The sequence below is a fragment of the Epinephelus fuscoguttatus genome, linkage group LG15 (assembly GCF_011397635.1).
Source record: "Epinephelus fuscoguttatus linkage group LG15, E.fuscoguttatus.final_Chr_v1".
Classification (NCBI taxonomy): Eukaryota; Metazoa; Chordata; class Actinopteri; order Perciformes; family Serranidae; genus Epinephelus; species Epinephelus fuscoguttatus.
Window position 1 is genome coordinate 37,228,313 of NC_064766.1, and position 15,308 is coordinate 37,243,620.

The 15,308-nt window shown below is 38.6% G+C and overlaps 1 protein-coding gene across 6 annotated transcripts in view; it reads right to left on the reverse strand.

Annotated features, from left to right (window-relative positions):
• st18 (ST18 C2H2C-type zinc finger transcription factor) overlaps positions 1–15,308 on the reverse strand; it is a 45,064-nt gene extending 29,756 nt beyond the window's left edge. For 2 of the 6 annotated variants that reach the window (XM_049598924.1, XM_049598923.1), the window contains exons 1-2: positions 15,173–15,308; positions 13,994–14,168 (exon numbers count right to left, since the gene is read on the reverse strand). In XM_049598924.1, coding sequence (XP_049454881.1) covers positions 13,994–14,168; positions 15,173–15,226 — 229 coding nt within the window. In that variant the 5' untranslated portion in view covers positions 15,227–15,308. Of the gene's footprint in view, positions 1–553; positions 626–4,820; positions 5,069–13,993; positions 14,169–15,172 lie in introns of those variants that run through there. The other 4 variants (XM_049598922.1, XM_049598927.1, XM_049598925.1 and 1 more) reach the window with 4 other exon arrangements.

Sequence of the window (15,308 nt, forward strand, 5' to 3'; positions counted from 1 at the left end):
AGCGTTGTGTCGAAACAACATCAATTCACTTTTGAGTGAGTATCTAAACAGCTCAGCAATCGATACAAACTGAGTCTGGGTGCTTAACAAGACCCTCTCTCGTGCTGTCATGCCTTCCTCTATTATTGCCTCTCAGTGCTTTTTAGATAAATCCTTGGACGACACTGAGTCAAGCTTTACTCAAGGATCAACAACAATAAACTACACGTGAGTAGCCTGCACCATTAACAAAAATACAGGCACCAAAAATTAACCTTTTTACTTTTAAAACATGGAGTTCAAGTCCAAGTGGCTCACAGAGAGAAACAGAGAGAAAAGTTTCAGCAGCAATTCAGAAGTTAAGAACGGTCAAGAAAAAACGTGGTGATCTTATTCTGAGTCACATAAAACAGCATCACTGTCATTGACCCTTCAATGAATCTACTTATCTGAGCCTGAGGCTTACACAACACAGCACATCCTCACACAGACAAACAGCATCACTTGTCTCCTGCATCTAAAATGCACCCATGTTAACATGTCCGACAGGGCAGAATGCGCGAGCTCGACTTACCATGCCCTTTTTAGCCTTTGTTTTGCATCTCATAGTGACATCGGGGAGGAGACGGAGCAGAAGGATATCGAGGTGGGGTACAGGGTAGTCCAGAGTCTCGCTGCTGAGAGAGTGTGTTTGGTTTGTGTGTGTATGTGTGTGTGTGTGTGTGTGTACAGGGACACAGTGATATTCACCCGAAACGCTAAGCTTTTTTTTTTTTTTTTTTTTTTTTTTTTTTTTTTTAGCCTTTGTGTCATTCACTTAACAACCAATCTCATTAGCTGCTGGGCTACAATGGGCTGAATTATTTTCTGTGTAAATACACCACATGGTGATCCTCAAGGTAAGACCTCTGAAGGTCTTTTTAATCACATAAAAGATAGATTCACCCCAGCAAAAAAAAAAAAAAAATCAATGACTACTGGATAGGACAGACTGCTCCTAAAAAAAGAATTGAATAAAACAGTCATTTAGAGTGATTCTAATTGAGAAATGAGATTTATATTCCTTGGGGTCTGTAGTGAAGAGAGTGTAAATGTCTAATTATGTGACTGTAATTAATATAGCATGGTGATATATATACACGTAGCTTTGACTTGAAAATGATACTCTGAGCACATATGTAATAGGTGATATAAGAAAAGATGGATGTTCAGCTGCTACTCAGCTTTTAAAAAAAAAAATCTTGCAGGATTTTGGAGGTAAATTATGAGACGATATGTAATAAACACGTGAAAACCTGGTTTCAAAATCATGTGCATATTTAGCTTTTCACCAAATCTCTTGCTGCAGTGCTTGTTGGTGCAGAACCATGTATCTGTGTAAAATGTAACTACTGTAAGTACTTGAAGTCATGACAGCTGTCTATAAGCATCAGGGACGTGTCTATTGGCCAACTTGACCCTTGTTAGAAAACAAAACAAATACAAAAAGAGAATACTGCAGCCTGGGACTGCCGAGCCGGGTCACTGGAGATTTTCCAGACAAACGCCGCACAGGGGAGGGGAGGGGAGGAAGAATAAAAAGGACAGGCTCAGAATCTCATTTTAACAGACCGCACACAATCTGGGCTCCCACAGAACTATCTCTGCCTGACCGCTTTCTATTTATCCCTTATCAGTGTTTACCAACCGCTAGTTTTCTTTCATTCACACTGTGAGGCAGTTCTCTTACTATCAGTCAACAGCTGACACCGTGGAACAGCCTCAAAGGCAAGAGGAAGGGATCAAAACTAAACCAAAGCTGTTTAAACAATACAACAGAGGAAATAAATTCATAAATCCTAATTCTTCCCAACCCACAAGGGTATAAGCAGATCCTTTATAGTTAGGCCAACAAACAAAACCACAGCCAATGAGGTACATTACAATCAAGGTAAATTCTGAAATATATTTTTAAAACAAGAAAGGCGGAATAAAATCCCATGTAATATTAACTGGGAACATTTCATAGTCTTGCCCTGTCAAGCAAATATAAGTATTTACTAAAAAGGTTTTTTTTTAATGTGTGTGTTATTTTTTTTTTTTTTTAATTATCTTTTTTAGGAAAATCCCACCTGTTTTAACCTTGTTAACATTTTAACATCATTTTTGCTGTAAAGAAGAACCAAGCTATGAAATATGACTGCCATCATACAACACTAACATTTAACTAAGATTTTAAAATGATTTTTGTGATAATAATTAGTGTCTGCACAGGATCAGTCCACTTCTACAGGAACAACTAGAAAAAAATAAAAAAAAATTACAGTGTAAATCTGTATCGTTTATATAATGAGGATTGCTTTTATTTACAATTCTACACACTTAATTATATATTTTAATATTTAATTTATTTTTTTATTATGGCTGAAATTTAATTTATGCAATCTTGCTAATAACATTTTAAAGTCATATATTATAACAAATATTTAAACATACATAGATTATACATTTACACAATACTAATTTTAAACGATATAGGAGGCTACCTGAACAGACTATTTAAATAAAATATGTTTCTAAGAACTACAGAGAGAAAATAATAATTTGAAAGGTGTGTATATATATATATATATATCACAGTGTTGCTTTACATTTTTTCCCAGCAGGACACACAAACAGCAGTGTTTTTGTCTGGAATACTGTTCAAAAGTTAAGTAATTAATTACATTTATCCTTTCACCAGCTGCTCAACAGCAGATGGATCATTTCTGAGACCTTGTTGAATTAAATCCACATAATTCATTTTCCTGGATTAACTAACTGAAGTTTGAGTAGGGTGAAAAAAAGCAGGTAACACAATATATAAGAGGCTGACATATATGCTGAGCATTTTCGCGTGATTTTGTCGTGTACATTGCGTGCACCCGACGGCTGTTGACTTAAAATTAAAAGAAGGTATTAGAAATCTGAATAACTTTATATTCTATTTATTTTTTTGAAGATTGATAGAAACAGGTGAAAATATTTATTTTCCACTACAGAAGTTTCGTGTGCATTGCAGCTGTGTGAATAAGTTAGTGGCTCCAGTTTTGTTTTGCAGCAGGTACCATGGACAGTTCCTGGAGGCGAGCAGAGGTTACATTTATATGTTGTGTAGCAACTAACATCCCTGTGCTTTGAAGCAGAGGGCGGGGAGCAGAGAGGAATAATGCCTCTCACTTATCACTGCTGTACCACACAGCCCTGCTGCAGCCTGTGCTGCTTTTAATTAAAACAAAGAGTCGAGGTGTAACTTTATAACCTCGCTCACAGGTCCTGTCTTCTTATCGCCTCTGAATAACTCGCCAAACTTTTTCAAAGGATTACCGAGATGTGACACTGTTACACAATGCTGCGTTATCTAATGTCTTTTGTTGCTCTTTTCTTGTTTGTTGAGAGATGCGAGCTGACTGGAATAAGCTGATCAGAGTTGTGATTAAATGGAGGCTAACAGGCAGAATGACAACCGGCATTTCAATTTATTTTAGCACTGAAAAATTTCCAAATTTTCCGGTGAAATTCTCCAAACCTAAAAATGATTTAACACCTCAGTCGCAGAGTATAAAGTCTCTGAAAGACATGGCAATAGATATGACTGGCAGATGTTAGTTTACGTACATATTCTCACCTATAGACTCTAGATTGTTAATTTTCTGCTGCTCATAAGAATAATCTGAATCTAAAAAGACTCAGGCCTAAATCTGCTCTCATTTAAAAATACCCTACTTCTGTTTAACAACTTAAAGTTGGATAATAAAGCAGCTCCTGAGCCATTAGTGTGCCGCACGTTACTAGTAAATGATGAACTTTTCCAACCAACATCCGTCCTCCTAAATCAATAGTTGCTCTGGAGACTGTCGAGTGCTTTTGCCCCTCTGAATTTGTTCAAACTTGCCAACATATAAGACAAAAGTTCACTGGTAGACTGTGATCACACTACATGTAGCATTAGCATATCTTTTTTTAAACTTTACCACAGTCACAGTGCAGATAATTACAGATATTCAGATCAGGATGTAATGCTTTGATGAGTTAAGACAAATCTAAGGCAAATTCTAACACAAGATCTGATTTGTAGACAATATTACTGCCACACTACAGTCAACATTAGCATGTAGTTTTCTAACTTTACCGGACTTACAATGCAAATTACACAAAGCCAGAACAGGACGCAATAAAATACTTCACTGACTGTTCAAATATGTTACTGGAACACAGAGTCAATGTTTAAGTGCATTAGGCTCAGTGGTCTTGTATGTACAGCTGTCACTGTCAAAGCCACAGGCAACCTGACAATGCTTTGTCTCTGCACACAATACGAACATGTGCTCTTCTAAGACAAGCTTATACTCCACACAAATGCTGTGAATTTAATCTAGATAGACAGTATCTCATGCTATCTGGATGATCAAAAATAGGTCATGCCTCTCAAAAAACAGTTTGAGCCATTTAATCTCTTCTCAAACTGTCTGAAACCTGCACTGAAGCTGCGCTCGCTTTCCAGCAAAGATTTTAAGAACACTGATTTGTATCAAGCAAACAATGTTCATCAGCAGTGCAATATTTTCTAAATACTGCCTGACACAGTTGAAAACAATTGCCAGCACAATGCTATTTCACATAAGCTCGTGAAATCCGCAGAACACAAGTTTAGCAGCTGAGTAAATCTCAGTGCAAATCTAAGTTTCTAACACTCCTGTTTTCACATGACAGCATCTAACAGCATGAGCTAAAAGGCTTCACGTATGCGACACAGAGTATCAGTGATGATAAATGCTGACCAAACTGACAGTATATTAAATAAAAAGAACTTTGACACCAACCTAGTGCTGTGATCCAAAAAGTTTGATTTTCTCCCAGTCTCTTGATAGCTGAGCTGGTGCTGTGGCTTTGAAAGGTAGTCCCCAGGAATATGACATACTGTGCCTTTGACAGCCTCGAGATAAGCACCTGCGTTCGGGTCCCTTTTTACGTCACACCTCCCCATTCACAGCCCTTCAACATGATGCACATTTGCACATCAACAGCCACCAACCCCCCTCCTCGCTCTACTCCCACATCCGCAAAACACACAAACAGGCACACAAGAAGGCAGATGCGCGCACTAGCCTCTACTCATGCGCGCGTACACTCGCACAGACACATGCACAGACACCACAGATTTGTGTGCGCTTAGCGAAGATGCAACATAAATGCAGGCAAACACACACGTGTGCACACACACATACACTCACAGGTGATTTATTCCCTTTTTTTAGCTGCTCCTTCTTCCAGCCTTATTCATATATATCAATCCTTATTCTATGTGTTTAAAAAAAACTTTCTCTTGCTTTGTCATAAGACCAGGGCATATGCCCTCCCAAGCTCCTCATACATCACTCATCATGCAAATGAGAGGGAATGTCACTCCTCAGCAGCAGATGGCCAGGGATGATAACAATGGCTCAACAGACCAGTTTCAATGTCTGCGACTTTATCGCTACGGCAACAACAAAAATAGATGATATGAAATCCTTGTCTGTTAATTTGATTTCCCCCCTTTTTAATGTTTGTACCTGTCAGTCTGTTTCATTTCTCCTGGACCATTTGAATGTAAAAGCTTTGTCCGGGCTTTTCTGTGACAAGAAGTCTGGCTATCAGTAAAAGGCAGGGACCTGGAAATGATTTTCGGTGACTACGGAAGGCTGCTGCCTAGCAGTTATTCAAGTAATTAGGTGTAATTCCTCCCTGTAGGCCATGTTAGCCTCCTGAGTTAGCTCATGCGTTCGACAGGCCTGGATAGAGACAGGGAAGAATAAAAGAAGAAAGGGGCCCCGAGAAATCACAAATGCAGCTTTTCAAACACCCCCCCAGCCAAAGTGATGTCACCCTGCGTCCTGCTGACTCCTGTTCATACAAGCCCCCATAGCAGAGAGTAAACAGTGGAAGCGTTTAGCAAACAGGGCCAGATTACAATGACAAAGGCAACCACACTTCTGGGTGGAGCCTGGGGCGAGGGGGGCAAAAGAGAGGGGGGGTGAGATGGTGTGGCTCAGGATTTAAAATAAGTGATACCCATGAGGGGGCCCCCCTCAAGATCCAAGCGCAGCCCTTCCCCAGCTGATGGTAGGGGCCACCCAAACATGCTTATCTGTCGGTGATGTCCCCCCCGGTCCCCGGGGACTGACGTGTGAACACAATATGTAATAATAATGTATTTTCAGTTCTTTTTTCTGTGATTTGTGCATTTGGTTATGCAAGGCTGGGGACTTGAGGACGGAGAATATCATTACTTAAGGTTTGGCAGTTGATCATCACCTTGTTTAATGCCTCATTTGAAAGTCTAATTTCTAACTGTCTTCAAGAGGCAATTCATGGTACACTGTGAAAGAGACATACAAAGAGAGTCGACCTGCTCGGTTTCCCCCTCTTTTCACCATTTGTGCCTTGTAATCGTGCAGACATATGAAAGTAAAGAATCATCTATCTAAGCATCTTATCAAATAACATGTTCTTTGTTTGCTGATGCAGACAATCTCCATGCGAGGTTACAAACAGCTTGTTCTGGGGATGATTATTTTATGTCCTGAACTAGAAATCAGGAAGAAAACACACACACAAAAAAAACTCATGTAAAGCAATCTTGATAAATTGTGAGAGAGGAACATATTGAGAACCACACTGCACCGCCATTACAAAATGTTACATTTTCTTTTGGCCCCAACATCTGTTTAAATCTCTAAAAAAAAAGACCTCATTCAAAGCAGGCATAGAACACAAACTAGTGTTTTGTCAAGCTATTTCATCAACTGAAAATGTGGGCATAACTGGAGAGAGCTGATGGAGAAATGAAAGAGGAGTGGGTTGGACAAAATTACATGTCAAACAAGGGTTCACATTTAAAAAGTCCTGCTCATATTTGTAGAAAGTGTTTGATTGCATTTAGAAAGGTATTACAATGGGTCACATCTGTGTCTAAAAGCTTTTTGCATTCTGCTGCAAATTATGTAAGCAAAGTGAAGGGTCACAGCACCCTGTTGTTTCGAGCACTATACCTTCCTCCCGTGAAACCTACACAAATATGTTTAACTGAATTCTTCTAATGCACTGCAGGGATCAAAATGTCAGCGGTATAACTTCAACAAACCCCCTCACTCAACACCCCGCCCCGTTATTCCAACAAAGCAAAGCGACTAATTTCGCATGGCAGCCCATACACCCAAACAACAATGCATATTCACACTGTGCCATTGAATATGATAGATGTGTAAAAATCTATATTAAACTGTGGTTAATTTCAGCTATAATGCTATAAGCTTGGTCTAAAATGACACAAATGCTTCTTCTTGGTGGTGCTGAACCCTCATTGTGCAACCACTTGATGCCGCTTGTTCATCACACAAAGTCACATAAAAGGACTGAATTAAAATTTTAAAAAATTATTTGCATATGCAAATACGAGGAACCAAACATAAGTACATGGTGTTGATATGGCTCCAGGATGTAGAACTATCTTTATGTTAATGTCAGCAGACAGGGAATATTCTTTTGAAAATACAGTACATTTTTCATGGGGATCATTATCTACACTGCATGTCACTGTGTCTCAGTTAAAAGAAATGATTAGATTACTTCCCAGCAATCCCCTTTGGGGCGATTTGTGTGTGTGACCGTGGGCAACCTTACAATATGTTTATTCGGTGTCCTTTGAAGACACTTCAATAACATTTCAAATGTTTTATGGACAAATATAGGATGTCTTCTATCTCTGCCTTCAACTGATGCCTTTTGGAACTAGGTCTCTGTTATGTTGGAGTTTGTTGTCCAAACTCATGAAATCGTCATCTCATGGGGTATAACATACTTGGGTAGTCCTCAAAAACCGATATAATAAATAGGTAGCCAAGGACACAGTTTCACTAGAAGTGAAAAGTGACCAAACACGCACGTTTGTGGTGTTAAAAAAAAAAAAAAAAACACAGTTAAGGCTGTTTGTTGCTTGCATGGTAATGAAAGTCTAGTTGAAGTTGGTAAATCCTTGTGGTGCTAGAACAATCACTGATTATCTTTAATAATCACAGGTCTAAATTATTTACCTCATCAGTACCAATGGAAACCGCCAGTCACTGAGGGTCAGTACGTGTAGTTTACATTTACTGTATTCACATAAGGGCATTTGATTGCAACTAACTGGCCAAATATCACTGACAAACAACCAAACTTCAACATTAGTGGTGAAGAAGTTAGTGGGTAAGAATCACAACTAAAGCCGTACATTGTGTGCATGGTAATACACATTCACTGGTAAATCCTATAACCATGTAGATCCTGGAAAATGTTGATGAACATGGTTAAATTTCACAATAATCTATAATCTATAATCTATACTACTGCATTTTTAAATGATCCACCAACAACTAAAACGCATAAATTAGTAGTGGTCACTATTTGTTCTCTACATTTACTGCCTTTACATAAGAGCATCTCATTGCAACTAACTGGCCAAAGATCAGTGACAAACGACCAAACTTCAACTTCAGTGGACTAAAAATCACATTAAAAGCTGCAGTAAATGCTCACTGGTAATTCCTACAACCAAACGAATCCAGAAAAATAGTCGATAAACATGGTTGAAATTCATAATAATCTATACTACTGCAGTAACAACTTAAAGCATTAATCATTAGTGGTCACAGCTGGTTCCTTACATTTACTGCCCTCACATGAGAGCATTTGATTGTGACTAACTGGCCAAGGATCAGTCACAAATGGCAAAATTTCGTGGTGTAAGAATCACAACTAAAGCCGTACATTGTGTGCATGGTAAATAACGTTCACTGGTAATTCCTACAACCATGCAGATACAGGAAAACGATGATGAACATGGTTAAATTTCACAATAATCTATACTACTATGTCTACAGCACTCTATAGCTACACTACTGCATGTTTGAATGATCAAGTAAGAAGTAAAAGCCTAAATTATTAGTGGTCAAATGACCAAACTTTTACTTTTTTGGTGTAAAAATCACAATTAAAGTTGTACATTGTGTGAAAAATGGCTAATTTAAATGGTCATCTTTCACAAGTATCTGTATAATTGCAGGTATAAATTATTTATCATACCAATGAAGAGTATAAATCACAAGTGGTTATTACTTCTTCTTTACATTTACTATCATAAACGAGAGCATCTGATGCAACTAACTGGCCAAAGATCAGTGACAAATGACCAAACTTCAACTTTAGTTATGTAAAAATTACAATTAAGACTGTTTGTTTTGTTCATGGTAATAAACGTCTACTTGCAGTTGCTAAATCTGCATGGTTTCAGAAAAACAGTTGAGTAAAATGGTGGTTGTTCGTAATTATCTCAATTATTTATCAGTACCAATAAAAAGCATCAGTCATTAGTGGTCAGCACTATTTCTCTACATTTACCGCCCTCAAACTTCCACTGGTAATCCCTAAAACTAATAATAATCTATACTACTGCATGTTTAAATGATCCAGTAACAACTAAAAGCATAACTTATCTGTGGTCGCTACTTGTTTACATTAACAGCCCTGAAATGAGAGCATCTGATTGAGACTAACTGGCCACAGATCAGTGACAAGCTACGAAGCTTCAATGTTTGTGGTGTAAAAATCACATGAAAAGTTGTATGTGACGGTGCATGGAAGATAAGCGTTCACTGTTAATTCCCTAAACCACGCTGATCCAGAAAAATGTTAATCAACATGGTTAAATGTCATAATTATACATATTACTGCATGTTCAAATGATCCAGTAACAACTAAAAGCATCAGTCATTAGTGGTCACTGCTGGCTCCTTACATTTACTGCCCTCACATGAGAGCATCTGATTGCTTACATCTCAGGAATCAATGCATGACCGGTCAGTCGATGTCTGGCTTTTGTAGTTCATAGGCCGTGGACTTATTGTGTTGTGTCATTGAGAGGTTAGGTCCAAATCTGGGCGTCTCTAGGGGTCCCTGCCCATCTTTTCTATTCCGGCGGGCAGACAATGAAGCAGACACGCCTACAAATGGCCAGATAAGAGCTTGGATGTTCAGCCAAAAACGAGCATCTAAACAATGGTAACAGGTGTGTATAATGCGTGCTTTGATAATGACCTTGGTGGCCGTAATAGTATGTCTAGACACAACTAACAGGAGGCATTTCTGTCTGGTCTCAGAAGTCCCGTGGGTGCTCAATTGCAAGATCCTAAGGCGCAGATATTGGTTGGTTAGTCATTAAAACCAAAAGAAAACATGTCAGAGGATGTAGCATACAGAAAGCATGTTTTACCGTGACACTGGCAGCATGAGAAGCATCAGAAAAGTTAAGTCTGCCACTCAAAGGGATATTTTTTTCCTCCGTCTTTAAAATATTTGTAGAGTAGTTTGCATAATAAGCTAAAATCATCTTGAGTATTCAGAGATATGCACTTGAATAAATAGAAAAAAACTCCATTAATGTGGATGGCTTGCAATTTTTGATTGCACCAGACACAGGAAGCTTGCTGACATGAACTAAAATGCAAATGTCCTTTGAGCAAAACAAAGAAATTGATTATGAAGTTAGTTTCTTCAGCACAAGTAGCTGGCTTTGAGTGATTAATGGGGGTGGGTCATTGATTTCCTTTTGTTTAGATCTTGGTTAACTTTCTGGAGACACAATTATAATTTGTTTCCAAACAATAAATCCAATCTAGCTTGAGCAAATTAAATTTCCCTATGGCCTCTTCTGCGTCATTTTACATCTGAAACGGATTGTTATCAAAAGGCATTGCATGTAAATGTCTGCTTATTTTGTTTATATTTGTTACATTTCTGATTAGATATTGTTTTTCTCTGTGTATTTGAAGGTGAGCACCTCCTAAGAATAAGAAGAGGTTAAAAAGAGCTCTTTACAGAGATCTGCGTGACCTGTCAGCCTCAGTGCCAAGGGTTAATCTCTCAGTTCTCAGTCAAATAGCTGTATGCCATACACATCAACATTTCTGATGAGCCATCTATCTGCAGCATGTGAGGAATACTGTCTACATTGTCTGAAACATGCCAAAATACTGTGGATTTGTTGAATGAGCACACATTGTCTATCTGTACACTAGCTCTGCTAAAGGTTGGTGAAATGTTTTTTGAGTTATCGGCACAATGTACTTTATATTTCTGCATATTTGCAAGTCAAATCGCAGTGTTACAGACTACTTTATTGAAAAGGCTTTTGCCACATTCTTCAGCTTTACAACTTTGAAAACTTCCACAGATCCAGACATTTATACTTCCTGATTTCTCGCATCATCTCTCCAAGATAGTGATAATACGATTTCTGTGTTTTTCGCTGTTGAGAAACAAACTGGATTATGAACAGATCACTACATAAACAGCTTTCTAAAAGGAGGCAGCTATTTTAAAAAAGGCTGAAGAAATGCAAAGAGGGATTTAAATTTTAATTTGAATTTATTCCAGCAAGTGAAAGGTTCTTTTGAGAGGGGATTTCAGCAAAGATGATGGTATTTAAAAGTGATAAACAAGCATCTAAACCTCCAGTGGAAAACAGTCATTTTGCTCCTTTCTAGTGTAGGGGAGGAATTGGGCTTGCTATGGTCACATCCAAAAAATAAGAATAAGTAATAGTAGTAATTAAAATGTAAATAAGCGAGATCCGTGGAGATATTTCAACTGATTTCTGTCATAAATTGTGTAATTAACATTTTGTCTTGACACACCTTGTGACTCTGGATGTATAGCTATATGTCCTCAGGTGCAAATTCCTGTTCTCTGTGTACTTGGCATAGCGTACTTTATACTGTATATGGATGCTTAAAAAAATCTTTCACACTTATCACATGCAATTTAAATCCTGTGCCTCAACACTGGAGAGGAACATCAGGCTAAGTTCAGAATTAAATGGCTTACAAATTAGGACTTGTGTTAATTAAGGATCGTTGTTGTGCAGTTTGAGACAGTATCTGGAAAATCTAGTGAATTTAGTGGATGAGTGATTCACTCTGGGGTATAGTCACATGGCACATTTATGTGACAAAGGATGACTAACCAGGGTTGTCATCTATTACATTTATAATATATGGATTATAATGATGTGACTGGATTTCAAATGTTTCCATTCTCTTCCGGATGACCACTAAACTTAAGCAGAGAAACCTATGCCACACAAGAAAGACAAAGAGTTACATCATTTTGTTGAACAGTTAATCCGATCATGGACAGTGTTTGTGCATTTGCTATCTTCGGAAAATGCCAGCAAAGGCGCTAAGTAAACCTATTTTACAAGACTCCCTCACAAGGATACAGTGCCAGTATCGGGATAAAATTTCACACAGCGGCATGGCTCAGTCACATAACCTAAGCAGGCTTAGGAAAATGGAACACTACAAAGTATTGCACTTTCTTCCTGTATGTCTGTTGCGGCAAACAAAATGCTCGGATGACTGATGTGAGTTTGAGCATGAAAGCCAAAGTGAACTAATGGCTGAATAGCATGTAGATACTGTTGTTAATGCTCTGAGTTGTTTAAAATGGTAGATTATGGAAGTGTGCACCTGGCATTCTGCAGGCTAGCCTGGCAACACTCCTCCCTTATAATTATAATGAACACACAGTAATTCAGGGTTGAGGCTGAAATACGAATGATGTCCTCTGAGACAGCTTGTTTTAATGGTTATGCAGAAGAGTTCCTAGAAGTGCAGATGGCAGATGCAATGCCTTTTAAGCTATTTACAGATCGTACACTACAAGGTATGGAAAGACCCATAGTGTGAGGCCATATTGCTCTTTTGTGCTCCTGGATTAGACATTAGGCTGGCTCACGAACTAATGAAAGATATATTTTAGAGCATGTTTACTGCAATATTGATAGCCCATTATACTAACAAGTTAGATAGCAATGTAGGAAAGAGATACAATTGCACTATAAGGACTGCATGGTGTGTTTCATCTAAATACCCCCCTGTTCTTACTTTGTCCACATAGGGGTGCATTTGCTCAGGACTTGGGCCCTCATGTAGTCTTTCATTGCAGTGTCAGAAGCCTCATTTCTCTTATTTGGACAGATGCGAGTCTGTAAGATACTGTAGTACACATTTTATACTATATGGAGCATAATAGGCTGCAAATAAGATAAGAGCCAAATCTTGCGTGGTTTAATATTTATCATAAAGAGCAGATGAAAGCCATTTTTGTCCGACCATATTGCTTTGTTATATACCTATCACCACATAAACGCTGAACCACCAGAACTGCCTCCTCCAGGAATCCATAGTGATGCTAATGCTTTAAAAAAAAATGTCCCATAATCATGATTTTAACCCAAATGACAATGTCCCGTTCATGTTTCTAAAAGCCAAATTTGTACCCGTTTGTACTGAAAATATTCCACCGGTGTGAAATCTTTCTTTACATACAGCACAGTTAATATATCTCTATCCCTGGCACTGTCCCAAGCCTATATGAAAGAGCGTGGAGCCTTTGAATCAGCCCACCACTGTGATACAAGAGCAGGTATTGAAACAACAAAAATGTTAACTCCAAGAAAAAGTTTTGCCGCATTAAAGTCACATAGGAGCCACATTAGCATGTGAAAAGAATAAACAGAGGCATTCTCAGTTACACACTCCACCTGGCTGCTAACCAACGTCCTTGTCAGAAGTCCACCCACCGCACTGGCTAACACTGAAAGACCTCCTGGGGACCGCAGTGACCATTCACTCGGTTCTCTCTTTTTCCCATGCACCTGTGACTGTTTTTGTGTTTGCTATTTTTTGCTTTGTCTTTTTCTGGCAACACTGTATCATCGGAGACACACTTTGCCTCAAAAGGAATTCTCCTGCCCAACAATGTGGTTTGTTTGTTCACCGGATATGGCAGGCCAGAGAGTCAAATGAAAAAAAAAAGTCACCACAGTAATAATTAAAATTGCCACAAGAAAAAAATAAGCTGAGAGACACAGCAGTGTGAATGGATTTGAAATAAGAAAATAAGGTACTTTTACCAACTGGTTTCTTGCCGAGTTGGGGGGCTTCACAGGTGCAGTTGGAAAGGCTCTCCTCCTTACTCTCCTCGGACGGCTCATCCGGCTTCTCCATGGTCCTGGACCTTAGAGAGCTGCTTTTCCATTTTCCAAAGGACTTTGCCACAATCGCTTTGTCCGCTCCTTTCATTGTTTTCTGTAAAACACATTTACAGCATGACTTCCCAGGTTTATCCCTCTTGTGAGCCATCTGCCCCCTTTTTTGGCTCTCAATAAACCTGGGCTCATCTTTCCCAAACCCAAAGTAAGAGAGAATTAGGGCATTGTGTGCATATGCATTCTCTTAAGCATTCCAGAAATTTTCCTGATTGCCCTGGCACCTTTTTTAGAGAGCGTTTGGACATTGTTTTCCTCCTGACATTTTGCAATCCTGTGTGGAGAGAGTGGTACTGATTGAAACAGTATAAAACAATACTTTGCAAAGTACCCACACGGTAAACAGTGGATGGAAACTGAGAAAAAAACAAACATGTTTTCACATTTAATCCAACTTAAAGGAAATAAAAATAGCACATTATGCCCTAATTGAGTGCTGTACAGTCCGCAAATACTATTACAAGGCCGATCAGGATTAGCAGTGGAACATACCTAGTTATCTATTTCTGAGTGCCAAGACTGCTAGCAGTGGGCAACTAAATTTCAAAAGCTGGCAAATCCAGTTGTCTCCTAAATACAGAAAGTACTTAAATCCAGAGCTAACAGAAGAAAAAGACGGATAAAGGGTGCTCTGCATATCACCGAAAAGCTTGTGCACTTTTCAGAATCACTGGCTAGGTTAAACAAATATGCTAAGTAGAGATCAAAACAATCCTTTGATCTGCAGCCTAGTTTCCAGAGGAATGGCTTGGCTGTTGTTGTAAATAACTTGTATAAATCTATATACCATTTGCCTTCAGGTAATATCAAAAGTGCCAGGGATTCGCAGGCAAATACCTTGTGGTTAGGAAATAGATCAGATAAAAGCATATAAATATTTCAGCAACACTGCACTCTGTCATTTTCTGTATCATAGCTGAGTTTTTTAACCCATGTGATCATTTTTACTTTAGTTCTACAGCAAAAAAGCATGAATGAGTAATATCTGATAGCAAAATTACATTCTACCCTTTTCTATTTTGTAGTGTGGAAAAAGGTTCCTACCTCCAGCATGCCATTCAGGTCAAACACAGTGTAAAACATTGTGCTAAACTTCATACAAAAGAGGCTTGAAGAATCAGAATGCAGAAGCTATGCAACTTGCTGACTAACTTTGCCCTCTGTTTTGATCGAGCACACA